The sequence below is a fragment of the Magallana gigas genome, chromosome 6 (assembly GCF_963853765.1).
Source record: "Magallana gigas chromosome 6, xbMagGiga1.1, whole genome shotgun sequence".
In the NCBI taxonomy this organism is placed as follows: domain Eukaryota; kingdom Metazoa; phylum Mollusca; class Bivalvia; order Ostreida; family Ostreidae; genus Magallana; species Magallana gigas.
Window position 1 is genome coordinate 52,178,847 of NC_088858.1, and position 27,723 is coordinate 52,206,569.

Genomic DNA, 27,723 nt, shown 5'->3' on the forward strand with positions numbered 1-27,723 from the left:
TTTAGTTTTTATCACCGCATACTCGCCATACAGCCCGCGGCTTTAATTACATAAAATTCATCGATAATTCTACAAACAATTCATGTACATTTATATTATTCTAAACGATAAGAATACACCACATTGTCATACACAGTAATTGGGTATTATAGTATAGTACTGAGTATGTTAATTTACAAATCCAGGACCCCAGGGGCCATATACATTAAGAATAATCGTGGTTTTAACAAAAAATGGATGCAATAATTGAAAAGATTGTCTAGATCCACTCTACACGAGCTTTTTAAAATTTATGTAAAATGATTTAAATTTAGATAAAATTAATAAACTGCTATACACTAAAAGAGTGGTGCGTAAATAGATAACATTGCAGGCACGTAGCATCGGGGGGGGGGGGGGGTGGGGGGGGGGCAGGGGGGCCAGGGCCTGCCCCCCCCCCCCCCCGACTTTTTCTCGCAGCAACTAATTTTTTTAAAATTTACATATAAAAAATTCCATTATCATGGAGTTGCCCCCCCCCCCCCCCACTTTTTGGGAGCATGTAAAAAATTAATATGAAAATAAGGAAATTAGGATTGAAATTGAAGTTATATATAGTACGCCAGCCTTACGACACTTATTTGGTGGAGAAAAAAATTCATGTAAAAATTCATACGTTAAAAGGTTTCTTTCTAAAATAATAGATGGGTAACTACATGTACATGGACATGCAGATGGTTTATTGGATGACAAACAAGAACAACCATTAGCCGAGCCCCGCGACCACATCATTTGTTGTGTTCTGGTAATCCTCAATCATAAAGAGCTGTTTTGAGAAAAAGAGAGGAGTGGTGGGTGTCGACAATTTTTTTGAAAAATGTAACCGACGAGGATGGGATTCGAACCCACGCGGGGAGACCCCAATGGATTAGCAGTCCATCGCCTTAACCACTCGGCCACCTCGTCTTGGTATGCTGGAAAGAAATTAAAATATATATCATTATATTCTCATATTTACCTGATCAAGTTATGAGTATGACTTTCTTACATTCGCACAGAAGAATTGCGACAGAGCAATGAAGAAAAATAAAGCGAGAAGAAACTCTGCATGCCGGTTTGTTTACACCATTGTCGATCGGCCGTGACGCCGCTACTGTTATTTGCTCTTGAGGTGACAGGACGAAAGACGTTCTTATATCTTACTTCCTTCTGAAGAAAATCGCATTGTAAACCAAGGTATGTTTCTATATCATATTGTGTTTATATTTTCTTCAGGTAAGGCATATTTGGCTGCCAGACCAAAGATGATATACTTGATAAACGTATCAGTTATGATATATGACACTGTATAGACAGGCTCACCCATGTCTTAGTGTCCACTTGACTGCTTTCGAAATCTGATAGGTAACTCACGAGTTAAAAGGAATATTCAAAACTTGGTGTTATATCTTTAAACCTGAATCTCTCATCTAATTTACCTACAAATGTGAAATAGGTTTTAAAATTTGTAACATATTAGAGGATTATGAGAATGAGCTATATACATGTATATATTTGGCTATATACATAAAACTTGGTTAAAAATGAATACCCACTTTATATGTGTTTATTGTATTGCTTTGAGTTCTAGCTAGCTCTGATCATGCATGCACCTGATTAATGAACTTACATAGGCTTTTGTGGTTTATGTCCTCATGGAACTTTATACACAAACTTCAATAAAGATTGTTTATTATAATCAAACTCTGCCCAAGATGTTTATGTAGCACTATATCCATGAAAACCTAGTGGTTAAAATGAAAATCATGAACTAAAACTTATAGGAAAATCATAAGATTCTCGATTGAAATGCCATTAATTTCTTTTTTGTCAGCAACGTGGAAGAAATTCCTAAATTTTAAAAGTATATTAAGCGATTTTGCATTGCAAACAACATGAAGTTAAGAGCCCGGATGATAATATTAAAAAGTTGAGGAATTAAGGTGTTCAGAGACTATGAAGTAAATCTCTATAAGAAATTGGTCTCTGTTCCTATGAAATTCTATGGATAAAAATAGATGATATGTTTCAATGAAGAAATCTTTATTTTTAAAATTCCTATTCATTTAATAGTTCAATTGTACTTCTTTGCAATGTACATGTATATTTGTGTATTATGTTAAAAATTGTCAAAAAAGTTACGGAAAAGGTAACCTGGCACTTACCATAGTATATTTACATCCATGCTGTACTTTGTGATTATACCAGATGGGACAAATGGATCTTATCTTGATGCCTCCAGTCACTGACTAGCGCAGCAACAAGAAATTACAATATTGTTCTGTATGCCTAATTTTGATTTGTGCAGCATCAAGAGTCATTAAGAAACTATGATCTTGTGTTCTTGATCCTGCTTAACCCTGACTTGTACACAGGTTGTGATATTGTTCTTTATGCTTAACCCTGACTTGTGTAGCATAAAGAGGCATAGGCTAGCTATGATATTGTTTTTATTACTTAAACATGTCTAGTGCAGCATCAAGTCATTTAAGAGGTTATGATATTGTTAAAATCTTCAATTGCAACTCTTACATGCATGAGGGGCATCCAGAGGTTACAAAAATATTGTTCATCAGTTTTTACCCAGACTTGTGCAACATAAAGAAGTAAAATCTATGATATTTTTCTTTATCTGTAATCCTTAAAATCATGAAGATGACACACAGCTGATAGTATTGTATCTGCAAGTTTCAACTGCCAGGTTAATTTTATTATACAAGTATTTGATATTTTGAATTCCTTAATGTACAGTCAAACCTCGTTATCTCGAACTAGATGGGACTAGTTAAAAACTTCGAGATATCTGAGTATTCGAGATATCAATGGTAAAATACTTTAAGTATAAGTAGTTGGGACATACAAATCACTTCGACATATCCATTGTATTCGAGATATCGGTGTTCAAGATACCGAAGCTCAACTGTACATGTTTTCACAGAAAAAAAAATAAAATGTGATATTTTATAATGATTCAGCTCCTTGTAATATGATTGTTATGGAGTTTTCATTTGAAAGTGTTGTGTGCTTTCTGTACAAGTTATTCTGTTTATATGAAGTGGCAAGACAGACCTTTTAAAGATCACAGTGAAATGACAGAATTCAGTGGACAACATCTGCTGATGCAGCATTCTAGTTCATTGATAACAGCTTATTTTTATGACAAAATGGCTGTGGATTGTAGTCATTATATGTATGTAGTGAGACAATTCAAGTGGAAGCATGGACCATTGTTGAGAACACTTGATGAGCAGGGAAATTGATTTTGTACCAGATTAATGGTACTCTTGCCAAATTATTGGCATTGCTGTATAGCATAAAATCATTTCTTTTTTCACAAAGACCAGTCCTTTCAGTGATGTCTATACACATGTAATATTAAACGGAAATGACTACTGTACTCCCACGGTAAAATTGACGCAAGCATAATAAGGAAATTATACATGTTTTATCAGTAAAGTTTGATAAAGTTAAGGAAGTCAATGGTTAGATATTATTAATGTGATACGTAGTGAATATGACTGCTGGCATTGCTTGGGTGTCATGAAAAACTACAGTTTTCACTGGATTCCAATGTGGCCATAATTCCATTTCATGTTTATTGAAAAAAACTGAAATTGATGAAGCTATTTTACTTACATTCGCTATTCATGAAAAAAGTGTACATGTACTACATGTACTTGATCTTTTTGATTTATTAAAAAAAAAAGAGTTGCATTATGGTTATGAATTTGTAGATTGTGTTTGATGATATTTTGTGTAACTTGTACCTCATTCAATACATCCTTTACCTGGAATATTTCTAATTACCATCTGTATACATTATTAATTAAAATGTTTTTAATGGTATACATACCATATAGGAGACTAAAAGTGATGGGTATTTTTTTTACACTTTAACATTCCCAATACAGCATCTGAGATACCAACTGCCTATGAGATTTGAAAACGAAAGATTCCAATTTTTAAAACACTGAAAGGTTAGTTTTAAAATCATTGAATCCATTAATGTTTACAAAATTCAAGATTATTTGTTGAATTCTTATTGGATATTCATTAAACTACATTCCACCAGTAGAACAGCCTCCCTATACTGCTCTCTGAGATAGATTAGTGGATCCTCTGTCTACACAGGGACACTGTTGGTCATCCACATTCTGTTCAACAGGATTCCACTATCTCATCACCAGAGGTATTGACCTATTGCATGTCATAAGAGTCGTCTGTAAGATAAACTAGAATATTTCATCTGAAGCTAAATTATTCTGGATTCTAAAGAGGCCTAACCAACGCTTTCACTTTTCTTCATATTTTTAAGGGGTTAAGGGGGGGGGGGGAGGTGGTATAACAGATGAATTATTTTGTCTATTAAGAATTATACATGAATCAGAATTTATCTTTATTTCTGCATAATTTAAAAAAATGGCTCACATACTCGATATCTGGGTATTTTCATTATCCATCCAGCTTCCCAACTACCAAATTAATGTACCAAGAATCTTTTACTAGTGTATGATTGAAAAAAAAAATAATGATGAAGTTTTGAATAGTTACATCATTACATGTTATCAACAAGCAGTAATAGAAACTGAGGAATGCATTACCATTGGAATTAAGGGCATTTACAACTGAAATATAAGTTTTAGATAGCAGTATTTCGATTAATGTGTCCTATAAGACACTGAGAGATCTGTACAAGTGCTATCATTGAGTGAGATCTGTACAAGTGCTATCATTGAGTGAGAACTGTACAATTGCTATCATTAAGTGAGATCTGTACAAGTGCTATCATTGAGTGAGATCTGTACAAGTGCTATCATTGAGTGAGATCTGTACAAGTGCTATCATTGAGTGAGATCTGTACAAGTGCTATCATTGAGTGAGATCTGTACAAGTGCTATCATTGAGTGAGATCTGTACAAGTGCTATCATTGAGTGAGATCTGTACAAGTGCTATCATTGAGTGAGAACTGTACAAGTGCTATCATTGAGTGAGATCTGTACAAGTGCTATCATTGAGTGAGATCTGTACAAGTGCTATCATTGAGTGAGATCTGTACAAGTGCTATCATTGAGTGAGATCTGTACAAGTGCTATCATTGAGTGAGATCTGTACAAGTGCTATCATTGAGTGATATCTGTACAAGTGCTATCATTGAGTGAGATCTGTACAATTGCTATCATTGAGTGAGATCTGTACAAGTGCTATCATTGAGTGAGAACTGTACAATTGCTATCATTAAGTGAGATCTGTACAAGTGCTATCATTGAGAGAGAACTGTACAAGTGCTATCATTGAGAGAGAACTGTACAAGTGCTATCATTGAGAGATATCTGTACAAGTGCTATCATTGAGTGAGATCTGTGACTCCTGAGCACTAAGGCATTAAGAATGGAGACATTTTGTATTGATTTCTTATAGAGAGGCTGCCAGGTTTCTCGGATTCTATACAAAACGGGCAAAGACCAAGCATGTCCATGAATACATCTACTCGTATAAAGCCTTGCTTGATTCCAGAACAATGGAGCTCCAGTGAAAATCATCAAATAGATTCCGAGAGATTCATTATAATAGTCACTGATGAGACAGACAGAATCCTGGTGACATTTATACAGGAACCATATACATGATGGGTGAAATGGAAATAGCAAGCATTTTGAATGCTTTAGATGATTAATATTTGATCGTTTTATATGACACTTCCTTAGAATATATCAGTGTATGATGAATCCCTTTATATTATAGGGATCATATGACAATGCTATATGGGTAAGGGATATCCTTGATGAAACACTGATCAATCTGTGTATGGTTGGATAACAGAGGACTATCAGCCTTTTATAAATGTCATTGAAACCTTGGTTTTTTTCATTTTGAGTTGGGTCATTGCTCTTTGACTAAGCTTTTACAACACACTGCATAATCCCTTTGGTCAGCGAGGGCTTGCCTTCAATAGTTAAGACTCAGCAAGGGCTTGCCTTTAACAGTTAGGACTCAGTGAGGGCTTGCCTTCAATAGTTAAGACTCAGCAAGGGCTTGCCTTCAATAGTTAAGACTCAGCAAGGGCTTGCCTTCAACAGTTAGGACTCAGTGAGGGCTTGCCTTTAGTAGTTAGGACTATGTGTCATTGTAGTGGCATTGGATTGTATCACTGTTAAACACACTCAGAATAACCCCTTAGGTCAGCAAATTGGATTGCCTTCAACAATAAGACTATGTATACTAATCATCTCCATATGGTCGTCCAGCAGTCCCCATAGCTGATGGGAACAGTGTCCTTCTGTAAAAGTCTGAGGAGTCCCTTTGAACTGCTTGGAATTTCCCCACATACGGTTGAGCAACAGGTTATAATAAATGTTTCTTGGGAATTTCCTACCAGATCAGTAGCTTTCGTTTTAAGGGATTTCCTTAATGAGTTATAAGAGTGTCAACTTTTACAGTCTAGAGATCATTGGGCTCTTGTCATCAATCCCTTATCATCAATCCCTTATTGATGCTCCTACAGATAAACCATTGTAACTAAGTTAATCTTACAACTCAAACAGTTTAGAGACCATTGGACACTAGTAGTCAATCCCTTAGAAGTGCTCCTCTAGATAGACTATTATAGATCCTTACAACTCTAACAGTTCAGGGAGTCCCGGACACTTGGGCTTTTGTAGTCAATCCCTAAGTGATGCTCCTGACAATAGATGGACCATTATAGTTATCTTAAAACTCTAACAGTTCAGCGCTGGGATCATTGGACTCTTGTAGTCAATCCCTTAGTGGTGCTCCTTTAGATAGACTAATATAGCTCCTTACAACTTTAACAGTCTAGTGATCATTGGACTCTTGTAGTCAATCGCTTAGTGATGCTCCAATAGATGGACCATTAAAATTAACATTACAACTCTAACAGTTCAGCGCTGGGATCATTGGACTCTTGTAGTCAATCCCTTAGTGGTGCTTCTTTAGATAGACTAATATAGCTCCCTACAACTTTAACAGTTCTTTATCATGCTCTTATAGATGGACCATTATAGCTTTTTAACTACTTCCCAAAACTACAGCTTAAACAGTTTAGGGATCACTAGACTCTTGTAGTCAATTTCTTAGTGATGCACCTATAGATTGACCATAGCTCCTTTCAGAGGTACCCCTTACAGCAGGTCTTTTGGATTGGCTAATACCAATGCAGACTTAACTTTGCAATAATCACAGATTTCTAACAATAGACATTATATATTTTTATTTACAAAGCACGAACTGGTCCCCCAAGAGCTGTGATCTTGAGATAATCAATGCTATTTAAATGGTGCATTTAGTTTGGATTTTCTACCAGTATATTATGTATCCAGTATCATCTACTGTAAGTAGCTAAATTCATTGTTTTAAAACTGATTTTGAATTCCCTGTACAGTATTCATGTCACGGTCATGAAGAAGCTATTCTCTTGTACAAACAGTATTTATGTGTTAATAAGTAAAATTCAAGGTCTCATGAGTGGTAGAATTTAAAGCAAAGCAAGATTTTTGACAATGTACAAATTATGTGTACAGAGAGAATTACAATGGTACTCAATAAAAGGGAGTGCTACGATAGCGAATTTGAGAAAGCTATTAAAACTTTCCCTAAAATGTAAACCCTGAAGATGAGTATGTAGTCATTTAAAATTTACAGTTGCAATAATTAGTGTGTTCCTGCTGAAAATCTACCATTTTCAATAGAGTTAATTTGAACCATGGGAATCTTCTCCTTCTTCCATAAGTGCCTGACACAAAGAGGGCAAATATCCACATTTGGATGTATGTGCGTAGGATGTACCACATATTCTTTATTTGATGAGAGATCTGGCCTGGACTGTATAGGGGCCAAGATAATGTCTCAACATTGTTTCGATAGAAACTTACCAGTATACAGTATTTTGAAAATTGAATTCTGCTGGCAGGCAAATGTTACAACGACAGGTTGAACAGTATCAGTATCCATGTATTGCTGATCTGTCAAATTGCCTTGAATGATGAGTAATCAGGTTTTTTGGCCTCTACAGATCCACCTCTCAACATGATGGTTAGCCACCGAAAAATTGTCACATATAGCATGCAGCTATCTTGGTAACATTTTTATGAAGACTTCTTAAAATTAGGCTGACGCCCATTTGAGAGTATTTAACTATTCAATGTAGAGCATAACACAGCACGGTGAGTCCTGTATTTGAAACATGTGGATGGTGTCATTGTCCAATGGAGTCTGATGTCACATGGTTGACCATCAAATGGCATTTCCATTGCAACCTGACACAGATTGATGTCAAAATTGGAAGGGAAGTCAAGATGCTCCAGCAGAATATACAATTTATTCTTGGTTTATGGGTCCCCAGCATGTCATTAGCAGCTTTTTGTGCAGTTCTCAATCATTTTCGCAAGTGCTGCAACCTAATGAAACAATTTTAACATCAGATCTTTGGGAAATCATTATTTGTACTAGTCATACTAAGAGGCTTGTAGGGGCAGAAATTGTGCTGCTGTGGATAGACTAGTTGAATTCTTGCCACAATGATATGGTTTCTCCCAACACTTTAAATAAATTATAATCACATTAATACATATTCAAGTAGCCTTGATACTTTTATCCATAAAATGAATGCATTAAGATATCAGAATTCTTTCAACATATAGCCAGTAAATGATTTAAAAAAAAATATTAATGAAATAGTGATGCTTGTGTTGTATCCATTGATGTGCATGCATTTTTGCGTAGGGTATAATTTGGATTTTATGAACACAAGAAAAAGAAGCATTAGCAAATCTAACCAAATGCGAATTACAGTAATTTTGTTTTTATATGAAGTTATATAAAATTCAAAATTATATATTTCAAAGTAATTTGTGTTGAAGGATCCTCGACACCCTGTAAAGTTTACTATTTATTACAGTAAGTCACATCAAGGCAATTTCAGCCCGTTGTGAAACTGTTGTAATCGCCAAAGGACCATATATCAATGGGCCTTTTTAGATAGTTGATATATATTTTTCACCTGTTATTTGCACTCACTGGTAATATTTATGACTTCAGAAGTAATGCTATTTTTGTATTTCAATCAAAATCAGTTAAAAATTGACTTGAAAAAACTTGTATATACATTATATATACATTTATGTACAAAGGAAACAAAGAATTACAGTAAATTTATGATGTTCATTTGAGGGGCCCATATTAGGCCCATATCATATATGTATGTCCTTTGAATGTTTTTATCTCTGATATTAAGCTTCACTGTGAACTGACCCGGAGGTCTGCTTCGAATACTGCAAGGAGTTCTGTTGTTATGACCAGCAACTCATTTTAAAAAGTAGATTTTTCTGCACCTAAATTGACTTTTTCTTTTGTCATTTGCAAGTCGAATGCACACTAGAATTCCATATCTTTTAAGAATGTAGAAGTTTGGGCTTGTATGTGAAAGTTTTCCCAAAGGTGTCAAAATCCCTTAAATCAGTGGGTTTTTTTTTTTGACATTATTTTTAATATATTCACAAGCTATAAAATTGAAATATTTTTTCAAGTTGCAAAACTTGTATACAAAAATTTTAAATGCATCTCATAAAATTTTGAAATATTTCCTAAGATGCTGCTGTAATTACTTCTCTTTCATTGTCATATACCTTGTATACTCTATAACATTGCGTATTCTTTAAAGCATGTACATGAAAAACTAGTCGGTATGTTTGTGGAATATTTATACGATCGGGGCTATGATTTAAATTGATTTTATGGCTAATTAAATCATTTTTACAGCAAACAAACTTTTGGAAGTAATTAATTTACACACAAGAAAGGCAAAAAATGTAAAATGTCCCATACTTTAGAAACATGCGATATGTCCTATAAGCTAGTGACAAGATAAGTCCGCATTTTTTAAGGAACAATATGGCCCAACTCTGTACTGTACTTTGCAATTCCATTAACCAAATGCAAATTAGAGATATTTCTGCATATTATTTGAATTTGAATAAACAAAATGAAGACGTACACTGGAAGGCCCTTTGTTCATATTTATACCTGCATATTGAATCAAGGTGACTCAAAGGAGAATTGTCTTTAACAAGTCTGAAATGGATAGGAAGAAATACTGGCCCTTTTATTTACCTCTGGTGGAGTGTCATAAATTTGAAACATAAATTGTGCCATTCAGAGGTTAGATTGGGGCTTTGATTTGAAGTTTGTGTCAGATATACATTTGTTAAAAGTACTCAAGTTTAATATTGTAACTCTACCAAACTCAACCAAAAGTTTGCATACATTATAACATGTCATCTACATTAAGCTTCGTTTATGATTCTGAATTGTTTTACGAACAGCTCTTCAATGGAGAAAATGTTCTAATACCGGTACATGTTTACTATCAGGCATTCTAGAGTCATACCTTGGGTAATTATCCATTCTTTATAAAGAAATTATATCTTTTTATTTTTGAAAAACAAAACATGATATGTTTGTGTCAGTATTAAATTATGGGAGAATAGTTGAATTAAAGTTTATTTGGTGTTGGCAAATGCTTAAAAAAAACCCAAAACATACTTTAACCCAATTAAAAATTTGTTTGTTGGGTCATCCTGTGTTTTTTGTGGTATTTAGTTCATTTCATTAAATTTTGTCAATATATTTTCTCTTTTAAAATATATATCATAATGGACCTTGCAGAAAATCTTTACCTTTGGGACCAGCTGTGTCACAAGTGTGCTATCTATGAGTGGAACTGGTGACAATTTGGGAGTGGGGGTGGGTGGTAAACATCAAGAAACCAAAATGTTTTTGTTGTTATAAAATAATGTCCGTAAGAAAAACCTGAACTTTTGGTACACATGAACTTTGGCATAACAAATGCGTCACTTTAAGCACACAGGTGAGCTTTCTAGCCCCAGGTCTTTCTAAACTCTGTGTGCTGAATCAGATGAATAATGCTAAATAGCCCCTGGCTGGAGAGATCTTGTTAAACAAGCCTTAGATTTAAGTAGCCTTGAAAAGAAAAATATGCTAAGTTTATATACCTACCATGTCTAATGTTGAAAGTTTAACAAAAGTATCGGACTAGCTCTCTATCGATCCAGTGCTAACGCCCACATATGTATGACAGTTTAAGGGAATATTTAAACCTTATAACAGCTTTTTTTCCATCATTAATTTTACAATTGCCTGTGTATGAGGTGGGATATTTTTCTGTGGTTTTGTGGATTTGCGTTTCTGCATGCTATTTTTTACCTTCCTGATTGCCAGCCATTAAGCCACCATTAACAGGTAATATTAATTGATCATCATTATTTTTGTAAATGACAGTGTACCATGTTGTTTTATTTTTTCTTTGATTAATTAACAAGTTTTTTTGCACCTGCATTGTCCTGTTTGTATGACAGAATTTATGAGCTGCTTGATGATACAATTGTAATGAAAAAACCATCAGATTTTGAATTGCTATTGTCTGGAATTTGCAAGAAATCCCAATTACCCCCATCTTCTTACCATTTTTTAAATTTGAAATAATGATTTTTTCATTATAGTCACAGGTGCTGTAGTTATTTGTGTCTTTTTTTCTGTTTTAAACATTTCTAATAATCTAGTACATGTATACTGGTTATGCAATATTTACTTTCGAAGCATCTGTATTATTCTATATCATTCCATCCTGCAGTTTAATTACACAAATACGGTAGGCTTAATCTTGACTATTTAAAAAACAAAATGATGTACAAATTTATTTTACAGTAAAACATACTTATAGCAAACATGCTTATAATGAAAATATATATACACTTATCGCAAATTCAAGAGAATATTACAAATTATGCTTATATGGAGCAAATTGTCATTCCTTGGTAGTTCATTATATTTTAGCCTGCATGATTTACTGTATGCAATCATGCATGGTGAAACAATAAAGTTAAGGATTGCAGATAATAGAATTGTGAAATTGAAAATTGATTTATTTGAATTCATATCACAATTTTGATATAAATAAAAATGTTTAAATAAATATGTTTATAAAATAGATAAATAATTATGTTTGTATGCAGTTGTACAAAAAAATATGCTGCTTGCATTATTTATAAACAAATCTTAGTGAAAAAGAAGTCTTACATTAAAAAAAGTTAATGAAGTCTTGCAAGGTTGGAATTAGGTAAATAAAATAGTATAGGATTCAACAGATTTTTTGTTTTTTTCCTGATTGCAATATTAAGTCTGACACTTAGATTGTTAGAGCAATTATCATTGACCATGTTGACTGAGGTTCTATAATCAAGTTAGTATCATTCAAACTTTATACTTATTCATTCTTGAAACACCATTGTCTGCAAGATAGAAACAAGAGTATATACTGGTAAGTAAACGCTCAGACAGTGAGGTTACAGACACATGTTGCTGATTCAATCACTGACACGGATTTGGGCCAGCTGTGTCTCCACAAGGGTGTGAATGTCCCATGTGCTCCCAGATTTCAAAAAGAAACTTGTGACAGGTCCTAATCATTTTATTGATATGAATGTCTACCCAGCACTTTCTAAACCAAGGACACTGTATGAAGTGTTATTTATGTTTTAAGGGGCTAGCTGTCTCATGCACAATTCAAATATTCAGTCATGCACACATTGATGACATTGCCAAAGCATATTTATTTAAAATCACAAATAAATATAACTGTTTATTTGTCTGCATTTGCCAGTCTCAAATGCTACCTTTAATATACAAACATTAAGATGTTCACTTTTTGATAAAACCTGAAAAGTGAAATCTTTTAGTTCTGTTTATGTGATCTTGTTGGAAGCGAAGACATAAAATTAACAGTTGGTGATAGGAATTAGTACTTTAATGGTCACATCAAATGGAATCGTCATTGATGTTAAGAAATTTCATGACAGACACAGAATATTGATATTGTCTCTGCAGTAAGAGTACATTAAATCTATATGACAGATAAGTTTATGGCCTCTCTCACAGATTGTCAGTGGAGACTGGGCGAGTTATTGCTCTGTGACACGGTGGTGCAGAAGTCGGTCGGCCCACACACTGCACCCACCTTCCCTCCCACCTCATCAATAGAGGATCCCCAGGGATATATTCCAGGTATAATTGAAGTACCAGTCTTTGTGCTTCAAGAACAATGCTGGATGCTAGGTTTATTTGCACTCATGAATAGGTGCTGCTATATTGGGGCTATACTGAGCGGTGTTGTCTATATTTGATGGCCCATGGGGTCCCAGATCAGGATCATTGTTGTCTCACCTACCATCACACAATCTCCGAGTACAACTTTAGAAAGATTTCACTGTCGTTGATCTGATCTGCCCTTGTTTTTGTCAAAATTATCCCTAATACTTTAAGTTTATTTATTGCATTTAACTGGCCTGTTTTGTTACAGAATTCTGAGTCATCATTAATCAGAAATACTTGATTGGATAAGTGGTAATTTTTTAAACAATAATATTATGTATATAAACTTTAGGTTTCAGGGCAATTGGCACTCCACCTTATACCTAAGTTAGCCCATGGTAGTGTACTTTGGTATCGTGAACATCAGTATCTCAGTGAACATCAGTATCTCAGTTTGCCATGTTTATGATAAAGTGGTTTGGAAGTCTCAACCACTTTATGAGTCTTTTACCGCTATGTCTCGAATCCTTGGATAACTGAAGTGAATTCCAGTTCCCATGTAGGTTCAAATATCAAGATTTGACTGTATACTGATATGCCTGTATTGTGTTTTACATTTAAGTTTTTGGGAACTATTTGGTAATACCATGTTGAATTAATATATAAGAGGTTCTGTGATCATAAGCAATATTCCTGATAATAGGAAATCATGTTTTAAAATTTTCTAGAGGAATGTGCCCAAGTTATGATTTCCCTGAGAACATCAGCATCAGTAGCCATGGCCTGTGAATTAATGGAGCTTACGTTGTTGTTAAGTCCTTACCAGGGGCTCCATCATCCATGTAGTCTTGTCTGCCTTTAGCCCTGATCCTTTGAAGACCTTGCCTTGTCAGGGAGAGATGGTGACACTACCAGTGCTTATCCGGATTAAAGCCTGATTAACGCTGATGGTTTTGGCTGAAAGTCATGATTAATAATCACTTCTGACAAGGTTCTGCTGAAAGCCTTTCATCAAAATCCAAAAATACTGACAGTTTTCTTGATCTATTATAATCATTCCCAGCAATACCAGCTCTATCGACTAATGGTGGTGATTAGGATCTTGACAAGACTGTCAAATGACAGTGATGAAGTCCGAACCTTGTTAAGCTTTGTTTTTTTTTTTTCATTTTTCCTGTTTAATTTTGAGGACTTATTGGAAGGTGCTTGTAATGTAATGAGAGGATTGTTGGTCTTTAATTCAGGTAATTTTAGGTCATGGCTTGTTGGACTGATGTTAGAGTAGATGTCTTGACAGCTTTTATCTGAGAGGTAGATTAAAAGGACATGAGGATATAATTGCACCTGCAGTAATGAGATATAGGGCCGGGACAGATGTTATAGGACCATACTTATTGATCAGACTGGGCTCTGATGCATTATAATGTTTATATGTTTCCGTTTTTTTGCACAATGAATGACTTGGTGAGGTAATCATTAATTGAGTGTTTCTGTTACAGCCCCCCCCCCCCCCCCATCCCCTGGGATCGGCCGTGTATGCTGATGTTGCACAGTGACGGATCACCTGAACCTAAGTGACAATCCAAACTAATATAGCACACATTTTTCATGGATTAGCCGTGATTCACTTCCTGTGCCCACTAGCGATTTTCAGGTAATTATAGATTTCAATTCAGATGTAATGGATCAGACAAGCAGTGTATAAAATGATAGAATCACGAAACATCCTTGATAAAAATCAGATACCGTTCCTTTCTAAACCCCTTCAATATAACAACCACAACGAGGTTAGAAGAGGTCAAGCTGAGTGGTAAGGAATGCATCCCATTCAATGTCTATATAATCTGATCCGTTTCTTGGATGGAATTTCATTTTCTTCAGATGCATTATGAAGTGCAGATTTTTCATTAATAAAATGACAAGTAGCAACTTATTAGTGAAACATGATTTATTTTTGACCAAGTTTCTCCGAAACACCTGCGTGTAATGAAGAAAAAATAACACTGGATTTGATGGGAAAATGAAATTATTCCAATAGTTCTGTTGTTAGCTATCAAATCTGTACAATGTCCAAGATGTTTTTGTTTGACTGTTATAAGGTTATGCTTCATATAAATTAAACAAAAATCATTATTGTTCAATAATTTTAAAACATATTTGAGTACATTTTTTTTGTTTGTTTTCTATTAGAAAAAGGTGTGACTCATCATGCATCCTTATAGAATGCTTAGAAAAATATGTACCAGTTCAACAATGGTTGGTTATCTACAGGACTCGGCAGCCCTCAGTCGGATGACACCTGAAGGCACTTACTGACCAGCTGCCTAGCCAGGATCAACATGAGGTAAAGCTTCTGGGTGAACTTGACCTTTTAAATTTATACGAGAGTTTATGCAAAAGTGATTTCACGAGAGTTTATGCAAAAGTGATTTCACGGATGGATGAATTTATGGAAGTTCAGGGCAAAACAACTGAATATTTTTTGCTCTTTTTCAGATCCGATCTGCTATATTAACAAAAAATTTTCACTTTATGAAATATCAAACTTATCATAAACAAGCCGTGAAAGTAATCACTGAACACTGGGGACATTATGTGGATTACTGACAGTAATTGTCTCGCTCTACTCATTTTTCTTCTAATTGCTTTTAAGTAATGCATACGACCTTCCATAAAATATTGTTTACTTATACCTATAAGGAAATTTTCACTACACTCTTTTTCAATATTAGTTTGTTGTATAAGTTATATTAGTGTCTTAACCAATGATTTCAATAATATTTGAATAAAATTGAATGAAATTAATTTAAAACTGAATGTCATTGAAACATCTTTTTTTCAGTCTTTTATGATATTTGATAGAAATGTCAAGGTCAGTTGTGTACATGTTGACTATTGTAGTACAAAGAACTTTTTAAAAATATATCATCAAGTAAAACATGTATTATCGATAATTCTCTATAAATTAAATTTTTCTTCAAAGATGCATTACAACCAAATGTATACCAACTTAATTATTCTCATGAGAGGAATTAATAGGTGATGACTACAAATATTTTCCTGTCAAAATTATACACCTGTTTGAACTAATGTTTAGAAACAAAGTCCATGATACATTAACTGTTATGAATTCAGTCTGAATTGTGAAAATTTGTTAGACAATTCACTGTATCATAAGTAAATTATGAAATAAAGTAGTAACTAGCAAGTGAAGTCAGATGGTTGTCTCATATGTCATATACCACTGTCAAACTTCGTTAACTCAAACTAGATGGGACTGTTTAATAACTTCGATATATCCGAGTATTCGAGATATCTAGGGTAAAGTACATTGTACATAAAAAATAAGTGCTTGGGACTTAAAAATCACTTCGACATAACCATTATATTCGAGATATCAGTGTTCAAGATATCAAAGTTCAACTGTATGTGATAATTTTGTCTCTTTGGTCAACATGATATATGCAGATTGCTTTGACCATGATGACTTGTTTTTATTTAGTGGGTATTGTTAGAATACAGTGCAGCCTTCATGTACCAAAGCACTGGTCAATATTGTAGCCTTATGATTTTTGACTGAAAGTGAAATCAGCTTGTTTTACTTGAAAATGCACTGAAACCAATGAGGCAGAGGTCATTGACTCTATCTGAGGTACTACAGCTAAATATAGAGATTCTGAGTTGATCATCCTCAATTGTAGAGCGCATGCATTGCTTTACTGTAACTTTTGTCTATATATAGAAAGATAGTCGCCTGTGCTTGGCTTAGTGAGTGAGATTTAGAGAAATGTTTTTTCTTTACTTGAATTTTGAGGAGCTTTTATGAAATGTCTTTCAAGAGAAAGCTGCTGACTAAGCAAAAAAAACAGTATAAAGAGTGAAACATATACATGTATTAAATATGTATATTTGAATTGAATTCACTGCATACTTGCTGAATTTTACTTTTCTTGCTAAATTAACAATCTACAGGCATGCACGTTTTTAGAAAGAAAAAAAAGCGTTTTCTGCTGTCATTTCTTGAAATGTCCATGATTCTGGTTTTAACTGGTTATTTAGTGGAGCAGCTAGGGGCCAGTCATTAAGCATGATGATTGACAGGGAGACTCCGTGTAGGTTTCCCTGCACCAACCATTAGAAGCAGCCCCCTGGGAGTTCCAGCAATTACGCTGTTGCAAATTGATTCTAAATATACTCTTATTTTAATATTCATCTGAGCTTGGAGACATTTTCACCAATAATTGTGGGAGCATGTCACAGTTTTGTAAATTAAAATTTTAAGGAGTAGACTTCCGTATCATCTGATGCATTAAAAGGTGCATACTTTAGTGGTAAACTAATGGGAGAGAAAACTGTATTGTTCCACCCCTTATTATTTATAGATACCTGAGTCAGAGGCGAAAAAAAAGGATGAAAGGTTTTTTTTTACTTTCGTTGGATATAATATTTTTTTCTTGTAAGATAAGATTTTTACAAGATTTCGCGTAGTGTTAACTGAGTGAAGATGTCTGTGTAATTTTGCAGTCGGCAGTCGATGTGAACTGAATCTTTTATCCTATTAAAAGCACATTTTGTTGCTATTGTTGTAGCACTAACAGGGAATCCCTTTGATTTATTTTACACACCTTATGAGCAGGTTGAAACAGTTACCAAAATAATTCCCCTACTGTGGAGAGTTAACGAGTAATCCTGACTTTTAACTCTGACTTTTGGGTTCTATGTTGAGGAGAGGCTTGCAGTTTTAAGGAATTAGCGGGGCAGCTTCTCCTCCGATTCCTGTGGAGACGGAATTAGCCCTAACTACCAGCAATTACCTGTTACCACCTTCTGTATGGAAATGAGGAGATTTAGATCAGATCATCCTGTTGAACTAGCAAAGGGGGTTTGATTTTGTGCTTCCCCATGACTTTTTATGAAGCTGTAGCCCTGTCCTGACAAATTATGGTGGGTGATTCCCGACTCCCTGATGTGTAATATGTGTGCAAGTTATGCATAAATTATTGCTAAAGTGATTAACAATGGGAAAGATCCACTGATGGCTTGCTCCTCCATTGATGGCTTAATGCTCCTCATTAATTTGGATAGTTCTATGATTTGATTGGACACCTGATGAAACCCACATGTTCTTAAGACGGAGAATTTCATCCTGCAATGTTTTTATTTTGAAAAAATGCACACAAAGGTGGAAACCTTTTTGTATTAAGTGTTTATAGCTGGAGAATACTGGAGGCTTTTGTGGTTATTTGGAAGGATATGTTAAACGTTAACCATCAAGTAGTCCTAGCTTCCTGTCCACGCCACGAGAGTCGCTAATGTGCGGAACAGTACGTACATTTGAATATTAAGCCGACAGTGAAGGACCTTTCCCTCAACTTATTCTAATGCTCTTGGTGACATGTCTTTGTGAATTTTACTCTATGGATTTCAATATTAAGCTGACAGTGAAGGACCTTTTCCTAGGGTTATAATTCTAATGCTCTTGGTGACATGTTTCTGTGAATTTTATTCTGTGGACTTCTACATCAGAATGTCAAGGTAAGAGATCCATTGACTTGCCTGGAATCTGGTGTTTTGAGGATTAGCTCACTGTGTGTGGTTTATTTTCTGAAATAAATACCGTTAAATAAGATTTAATTATCAATGATATCCTAAAAATTATTCAATTAGTTAGGCTAGAATGTAATTTGAAAAAAATAAATTACTGGGTCAAATCCATTTAACATTTGATAAGACAGCATTATTCATACATAAATTTGTGACCATGCAATGCTACTCTGCTCTGGTATTAATCAACAAGGCATGTGTTGTGCATGACATGTACTGACATTTTTTTTAGCTCAGATTTGAACTTGATATATAATTATGAAAAGGAATTAAATTTTTATATATTTTAAGTAATTGATATTTTACATGCTATATATAAGACATTAAATATTATTTGTGAACATATCCATGGAGGGCTGCATGTAATTATGTTGACCAGGATAATATGATTTTTGGGGGAAAATATTGATTATTTATGTTTTTGACTATTTAAGTGATAACCTTTTAAAATTAGGACAAATTATGAGTGATTTAGTGGATTTTATTTTGTTTGATATTTTATTCATTAATCAGTAGAAATTGTTCCGTCAGGTACTATGATGTATGAAAGTTATAAAATTGATAATTTATTTACAGTTTAAAGTATTGGAAATGATGAAATATGTCACAGTTAGCATAACAAGAGTTGAATCAGTAATTCAATATACATTTTGGGTATATAAGTATGAAGGAAACATAATTTTGTACTAGAGATAAAAGGTAACTAAATGGTGTTTTCATTAATCAAAAAGGTTAAGATAGCAGGATCCATAAATTTGATACTGTTTGATGGACAATGGGGGAGAGATTTAAATTGAGACATGTCAACTATTATAAGAATTAAAAACCAGACAGAGTCATCATCTTATGAAAATTAAAACATACAATTAAGGTACTTCACTACATCAAGAATTGTACTTTTCAAATACAGTGTCACAAAATGACATTTTAAATGTTTTGTTAAATTGTTTCTATCAAATAATTGATTTTGTTGAATATCATCATAGCTGGTTAAAGTATCGGGCTTGTGAACTGCAAAAGATGAGTTCAAATCCGCCTTGGGTTTACAATTAATTTAATTTTGACTTATATACTTATTTTGCATCAAACTCGATACTAGTTGAGGATTGACTTACAGAGACTGAGTCTGTTGGACATATTATTTGAGGGTGTTCAGTGACAATGGATATAAATGATTAACTTGATTGTAAATATTGAGTTCTTATGTAAAGTGATACCTTGGAGGATACAGGTAAGGCCCATTAAAATGAAATGAAAATGAACATTATATCAACTGTCATTTGATGGTATCAACTATCAAGTTAAAAGATGCTAATGTAAAATAATTTCTTACCTTGGTAGCTTTTGTATTGAAGTGATTGACATCTTGACTCTGGACTACAGTTGAGCTTTCACCTGACTTCCCTTTGTTGTATATATATCTCATATTAACTTTAAGTGAACAAAATCTACTTGATTTGTGATCTGAATGTTTTAATTTTGCCATCATTAAATATATATAGATTAATTTGTCTCTTTTGACTTTAACTGGAATCATTTGGTTTCAGAGAGTGCCAGGATTTTTGAAATACAATTGATGCATTTTAAGGTATTTTTATCCTTCCCCCAAATGTCTACAATGTACCGGTACCCTTAAATACGTGAACTACCTTAAAATGAGGAGAAAGAATTTATGTTAGCTACATAACCCTTTTCATGGTTATGCATGTACGTGAATGTCTTAATGAACAGTACATTTGTATAGATCAAATTATGTTATAGGAATCCATTCTGAATATTTTAATTGGACTTTATATTTTTGAATATATTTATAATGCTAAAATCTTAGAATTTTTATTTCACTCAACATCTTGATCAATACTTACAATGTAAATGTATACTTTGAGTTCAATTAAGTGTAAATTAAAAAAAAAAGTAGAAAATAAAACACGAAAAAAAATCTTAAAATTGACTGAAAAGCTATAACTATGCCAATGGTAGTGAATTTTTCATCTGTACTTGTTTATGTGCCATTGGAGTTTGATCCTCCCCATGTGTGAGCGCTTTACGTGATGTGAGTGAATCACAGGTCAGGGGTCAAACAACAGACACTGCTCCAACCCCCTTAATGTTTGTAAAAAAAAATAATAGCTCGGCAGCAGTCATCCTAAAATAGACACTACTCAGGCTAAATATAGATTGGATGAGAGGATCAGAGTGTGGATTGAATGGATTGACTGTTGGTGGGGGCCGTGAGAGATGACATCAGAGAAAGCTGGTGGCCAGATTGATCCCAGCCACCAGTCAATAAATCCACGATCACAGACTTTAATAACGATACAGCTGCTTCTCTGTGATTCAGAGGGGGGAGTTATGGATATAATACAGCATGCATGCATACATGTATGTAAACATGAAATCATTCAGAATATGGAACAATTACTTGTATAAGGCTAACTTAATTCCTCATTTAGTATAATTGTATTTGATGGTAAAAGAAAGAGTTTTTGCTGATAACTCATCATTGATATCATGATTAAAAATTCAATGTGCACTGATTTAAAATTTTCAAGATTTTGAAAATTTATTCAACTTATACTGTGATATGCCACAAAAATGTGTTTTTGATATCATTAAGTCTGACATCACTGTGTGTTTGTGATATCACCATGTGTCTTTGTATATCAGTAGGAGTGATATCACCATGCTGATCGATATCTTCATATAATGTATAATGTATATTTGATATCTTGACTAAGTGAAAGTGATACAACTAGAGTATATGTGATATTTCTGTCAGATACCAATTAGCATGATATCATTATGTGTACATGATATCACATGTATTTGATATCTAGAGTGTCTAGACTAAGTGTGATGAGCCTTGGTATATGTGATATGACCACATGCATTTGATATCACTATATGTACACATACATTACCACTACCATTTTACCACTGCATTGTCGTCCACAGATATGCCCGGCTGATAGCACACTATCCCTATGTGATCGTCGTCAGCATCCTGTGCCTAGCCGTCCTGTGTCTGGTGTTGTGTCTGACTGTGGTGGAACTTCCAAACTTCCAGGATCCCAAAGCAGTAAGAGCTCAGTGATCTTAGAATGTATATTTATTTTAGGCCATCCTTAAAAAAATGTTTGTTTTGAATTGCTGCCTGGAGGTTTTTTAGACCCAGGAGGGAGGAAGGGATTTTTTTTTTATTTTTCAAGCTTGAAATTTCACTACTGGTGTCATTTCAAACTGGTAAAAAATAAAAATCTCCATATTAAATAAGTTCTTTATCATTTGCTTATAAAATTTTATCAGCGGGGGTATTTTAATGAGGCGGGAGGCAATTCCAACCAAACAATAATTTTATTTTGGCTTTATCTTCCCTTTTTTCATTTCTTTAACTAAAAGCTACACCATCTTGTGATGAGTGACCATTTGACTAGTCAGGTTTGGGCCAAGATCATAAGGACAGGCATCAATGCATTACTGGATTATAATTTTGAAATTGTCTTCTTACTAAAGTTTTCGGATGATTATCCTGGCAAAAGTTAACAAAATCAGTGACAAAGATTTGATTAACCTTTATACATAACTTCTTAAAATGAATCTTTTCTCTATGCTCAACACTCTAAAATAGCTAAATAAAGCCAGAAAGTTGACTTGCCCCCCCCCCAAAAAAAAAAGTGTATACTGTGTATAACTCACCCAAAGCAGTTAAATTTATTCATAAGTCAGGTATGAAATGAAAGAGCAAGTTCCTAAACAAATGTTAAAATTTTTCAAAATTTCAGAACGATGCCATTTGTGTTTCAAAGAATTGTATTAGTTTTTATTTTCATCTGTTATTTTGTTATATATTCATACTAAACAAGTTTTACCTCATGTTCTAGTTAAGTTCATTATCTAGTTAATAATACCGGAGTCTTTTTGATGGCTAAACCGTTATGATGTCATAATTGATTTGTTAATTTTTTTCTCTGTACTTTATGATATTTAAGGAATTATGTAGAAAATGAAACAGTTTCTATACATTCTATATTAAATCATGAGAAAAGTAATTCTGGTACCTATATTCAATTTGACATCATTTTAAAGAGGAGGTCAAGAGCTTGTTTGATGTTGTTTTAGAAGAGACTGTATGCATTCTAGATTTATTTGATTAGTCTTAAATGGACAAAACACTGAGATTTGTTACTTACCGGTATTTCCTTCATATTATATATATTGACTGTTAAAAACATGATTTTTAATTGTGTTCACCAAATATTTTAATCCAGATACGCCCTATCAAACAAAGCTATTGTTATGAAACATCATAGAAAGAATCTATGTTCTGAATTTCATAAACCTGTAGGCACCTTTCATTTACTAGATCTTGACCTTAAGTGTATAAACTTGTTACCTTAGGGATTTGAACCCAGAGGAACTGAAATAGCAAACAAAATCATTGCTTATAACAACTTGGTGCAGAACCTTGATGGGAAGCTCTCCCTCAGTCCAGCGGGTCAGAAGTGGGGCTTCGAGGGGGAGGCCATCCAATACAGCACAGAAAACCAGACCCAGGTACCACAATTAGGGGAACAATCGATGGGACAGCCGGTCAAGCGTTCTATTGATGAAAGCAGTTCTCCTCACTTCCAAGATTCTTTTTTTTGTGAAATTCCAGGTAAATGATAACTGGTTTATTTTTTTTTAAGGAAGTTTATGAGAGCAATTGGTTTAATATTTCAAATGTTCATATTATTATTAGTCAAAACAATTATCATTATCTTTTTAAACTGAAAATCTTAAAAAACAATTTTATATTTTTGATTTTTCAGGAAGCTACTTTCCACTCTTTGCAAGGATTGTCTTTACCAGTGCTGATGGCAGCAATCTGTTTACGGCTTCCAAACTCCAACAGATGTGCCGTATTGAGGACAACCATATTCGATCGCATTCCACATTCTCCAGTAATTGTCAGACTAAAAAGAGCAATCAGTGTTGCCTAAGCTGGTCTCTAGGCAACTATGTTACTCTGCTGTCTGGAAAGAGCAACTGTTCCTCCATTACTGAGGAGGATGTCAAAGCAGTGCAGGAGTTGCTGACAACTTGTGCTGGACATTACTACAACATGACATTAAGTCAATGTCACACAAGCCGATCTCGCCATTATTGCTCAGGTGTTCCCGAAAAGTGTGTGAAATTCCAGTCAGTGTACAACATTCTTCACCACATAGCGGATGTGAACTTTGTACACCCAAACAAGGATGGCCAAGAGCCATTTCTGACATATGCTGTGACATTTCTCCCTGTGGTGGGTGGCGTGGACTCTGTAGAACTTTTTGAACACATCGAATCGTGGCCTAGAGATTTTGGTAGCGATGTCCGCGTTTTTGGTGCTAATTTTGGAATCAAGGATACATTATTCAACCAGCAATTAATTGCAGATAGTATATGGCTACTGATATCTGGGGTTCTAATATTTTTGGTTGTATGGGTATATAGTTTGTCAATTTTTGTTACAATAATGACGTTTTTTATGATGTTTTGGTCGCTAGTAATGGCGTATTTTTTATACACGATGGTGTTTGCCATACCCTTCTTTCCATATATGAATCTCGTTGCCATTATCATAATTCTTGCACTTGGTGCAGATGACGTATTTATATATTGTAAGGTCTGGCAAATGGCCAAATCTGAACGAAATAATGGGACTCTCGAAAAAATAGTGTTGGACACACTTCGTAATGGGAGTGTATCCATGTTTGTGACAAGTCTAACTACTGCTGCCGCTCTCTACAGCAATGCTTTTAGTTCCATCACTTCCATCCGATGTTTCAGTATCTACGCAGGAACTGCTGTTTTGTGTAACTTTTTTCTTGTTGTTACGTGGATGCCGGCATCCATTGTTATTTATGAAAAATGGTGCAACTGTGAAAAACTTTACGACCCCGAACTTTCTCAAAGGAAAAACGTGTGCTATTATGTGTGTAAAATGCCACAGCAAACATATCACAAGGTGTCCGACTGGTGCAGGGTCCTCTTTGATAAACTTCTTCCGTTTGTTATCGTCCGTGCTCGTTACCTATGGTTAGTACTATTCGGTGTTCTAGGAATTCTAGGAATTGTTGTTATATTTTTCTATCCAAAACTAAGACTTCCATCATCAGAGAAATTCCAAGTGTTTTCATCAGACCATCTGATGGAAAAATACGACTTTGGTCTCAGCAATCACTTTTGGTTTGAAAGACACCAACGAAATCAAGAGATAATGCCCCTGCGGTTCGTGTGGGGAATCCAAGCGGCCGACACTGGGTCCAGTCTGGACCCCAGTGATAAGGGAGACATTGTTATGGACGAAAGTTTTGACCCCACTACTCCCGAAGCTCAAGTATGGATGCTCAATTTCTGTCGGGATTTGCGCTTAACCCGTTTTTACAAACACATTGGTGGCATCGAACAGACGAACTGCTTCCATGAATTCTTTAGCATGTTCATGCAACAGCCATGTTCCAACGAGTTCGGTATTCGTAGACCATGTTGTAATTACAGTACGAGCGTGATTAAGTCAGAGGACATGACGCAGTGCGCCGCTGTGTACATTCCATCCCTGATCAACTCGGGGACCGTCGTCTACAACTCCTACTCGCCGGGTCCCAGGTTTATAGAGGGAAGATTCAGTGCCTTGATCGTGGAATTCTACAGCAACTTTCACTTTACAACATCTTTCCAGGAAATGTCCAATTTTTACGCTCAAGTCGAACAATTTCTAAGCGAGAAACTAAAGTCTGCTCCCTCTGAAATTCGAAATGGATGGTTTGTCAGCGAATTAGAATTTTACAGTCTTCAGAAGAGCCTCGGCGAGGAGACCCCCATAGCTTTGGGGATCTCGCTTATCATCGTGATTGTCGTCACCTTTCTGACGACCCTAAACGTCTTAATCAGTATATTCGCCATTGTGAGCATTGCTTTCGTTATGTTCGTCACCATCGCCGCTCTGACTCTGTTGGGATGGGAACTCAACATCCTGGAGTCTGTCGTGATAACAGTAGCAGTGGGGCTTTCTATAGATTTTACTTTACACGTTGGGGTCTCATTCAGAAACTCCCCTGATCTCAGTAACGAAATGCGCGTGGTCTCTACCACCAGCACCCTGGGTGGGGTTATTACAATGGCAGCTACAACAACATTCCTAGCGGGCGCACTCATGATGCCGTCGACCGTGTTGGCTTACCAGAAGTTCGGAACTTTCTTGATGATTGTGATTTCCACCAGTTTTGTGTATGCTTTATTCTTTTTCCAGTCTCTGCTGTGTGTGATGGGACCTAATGGCGGATTTGGACAGTTCCACTGGCCCTGTCCTTCTATCAACATCTGCTCGCAGTCTGAGAAGAAGCACGTTGATAAGACGGTGTATCTGACCACCGAGTCCACTTCGAGTTATTACCCAGCGTCAAGTAGCTTCAGCGAGCCGTCTCAAGACATGGAAATCCCTTCGAACACTCCAAAGCCGTCCCTTTTTCAGCACCGGAGATCTCGCTCCCGAGGGCATTACATACAAGCGCGCACTCGTAGTGACAGTCCGGAGTCCGACCACACCGGGCGGAGAGAAGGACAAGTCAAGTTTTCAGAAGGCAACACAGTCACAAAAACTGTAGCTGAAGTTAAGGATGACACAGAAACCTCGCGGACAGATGATTCTGTGTTTGAGGAACCAAAGACTCCAGATTCGGGCATTTGCGATACAAAAGGTTCTATGAAAATGATCCCGATCGAAATTCATTTTAAAGAAAGTTTAACTTAGCACATGTCAGAAGCGCATGGTCGAGAAACTAAGTTTTCAGACGATAGAATTTTAAACCTCTTGTTGAATTGTGATATTTTGTTGGTTTTGACGACAACTACATTCCTTTTTTACACTTGATTAGTATCTAAAATTTTATGTTTTCTTTGACAATGCATTTATACCCAGAAAAATACCAATAACTCATCTTTTCCGAAGAGTTAAATGTTAGAATATATCTTAGAATTATAGTTTTTTACGTATAGTTTAGAGGAGTTTATAGATTGTTGTAGACATATTTTGTTTTTTGAAATACTCTATAGGTTAAAGTGGCAAAGTGTTTGTACCATTGGATCTGTATGAAAATCGCAGTGTTTGTAAGATTTTTATACAATTTAATCCTCGGTTTATATGTTTTAGAAAGAACCACGAGTATTAGAAGGTAGTTGACCTCAAGTTAAGACTCTTTGTTATTTATAAGTTCTATAATTGTCACAGAAATATGGAAGTAATTTTTATATATGATATTTTAGTTAAATGTCAGTCGAGTAGAGACATAGTATATCGTTGACCCCATGTAAACGGAAATGTTTAAGGTACTTCACTACACCTAGACTTGTACTTTTTAAGACACTACGTCACAAGATGGAGATTTGAATGTTTTGCTAAACTGATTGTATCAATCAATTCAGATGTATATCGTCGTAGCATCAGGCTTGTGAACCGCAGATCATGAGTTCGAAACCGCCTGTGGCTTTTGTTCATGTTTACTGAATGAAATTTTTTAAAATATCATTTTTATCCAAAATTCCACATTTTTTCGCATATTTGACATATATACTTCTTATCCATCATGCTCTCTATCATAATCAAGTAATTTTCTACTGATTTGAGAAACTATTTGAAAGTGTAGTGAAGTACCTTAAATATGACATAATTAAATCACTATATAATCCATTCTATGATATGCGTATCGGACATGTTTTGATGTAAGTAAATCATATTCTTATACTAGTATACAAATATTTTTGTTTACTTCCTGCAAGTTTTGTTTTTTGTTGCCCAATCTTGCCGATTGTAGAAGCTGAGATTTTCATCGTTAACCTTGCTTAGAAGTGGTTTTCACCACAGAAATAATCTGATTCCATTTATAGTTTTTTTTTATATCGAAAGATAAAATAAACGTGCTACCTCATGTATTTAGCGTATGTAGTTCTTGCTC

General features: G+C 34.9%; 1 protein-coding gene and 1 non-coding gene across 5 annotated transcripts; one reads left to right on the forward strand and one right to left on the reverse strand.

Annotated features, from left to right (window-relative positions):
- Positions 1-863: 863 nt before the first annotated feature.
- Trnas-gcu (transfer RNA serine (anticodon GCU)) lies at positions 864-945 on the reverse strand. The gene has a single exon. It is a non-coding gene; the product is annotated as a tRNA-Ser (tRNA).
- A 57-nt stretch (positions 946-1,002) lies between these two features.
- LOC105333507 (protein dispatched homolog 1) lies at positions 1,003-27,700 on the forward strand. 4 transcript variants are annotated; one of them, XM_011436518.4, is made up of 5 exons: positions 1,003-1,215; positions 15,332-15,485; positions 21,701-21,824; positions 23,144-23,402; positions 23,557-27,700. In XM_011436518.4, the coding sequence occupies exons 2-5, from the start codon at positions 15,481-15,483 to the stop codon at positions 26,520-26,522; spliced, it is 3,354 nt and encodes a 1,117-aa protein (XP_011434820.3). In that variant the 5' UTR covers positions 1,003-1,215; positions 15,332-15,480; the 3' UTR covers positions 26,523-27,700. The 4 variants fall into 4 exon arrangements, with proteins under 4 accessions (XP_011434820.3, XP_065942590.1, XP_011434822.3 ...); XM_066086518.1 differs by lacking the exon at positions 1,003-1,215 and adding an exon at positions 14,641-14,795; XM_011436520.4 differs by lacking the exon at positions 1,003-1,215 and adding an exon at positions 14,878-14,951.
- The last annotated feature ends 23 nt before the right edge of the window (positions 27,701-27,723 follow it).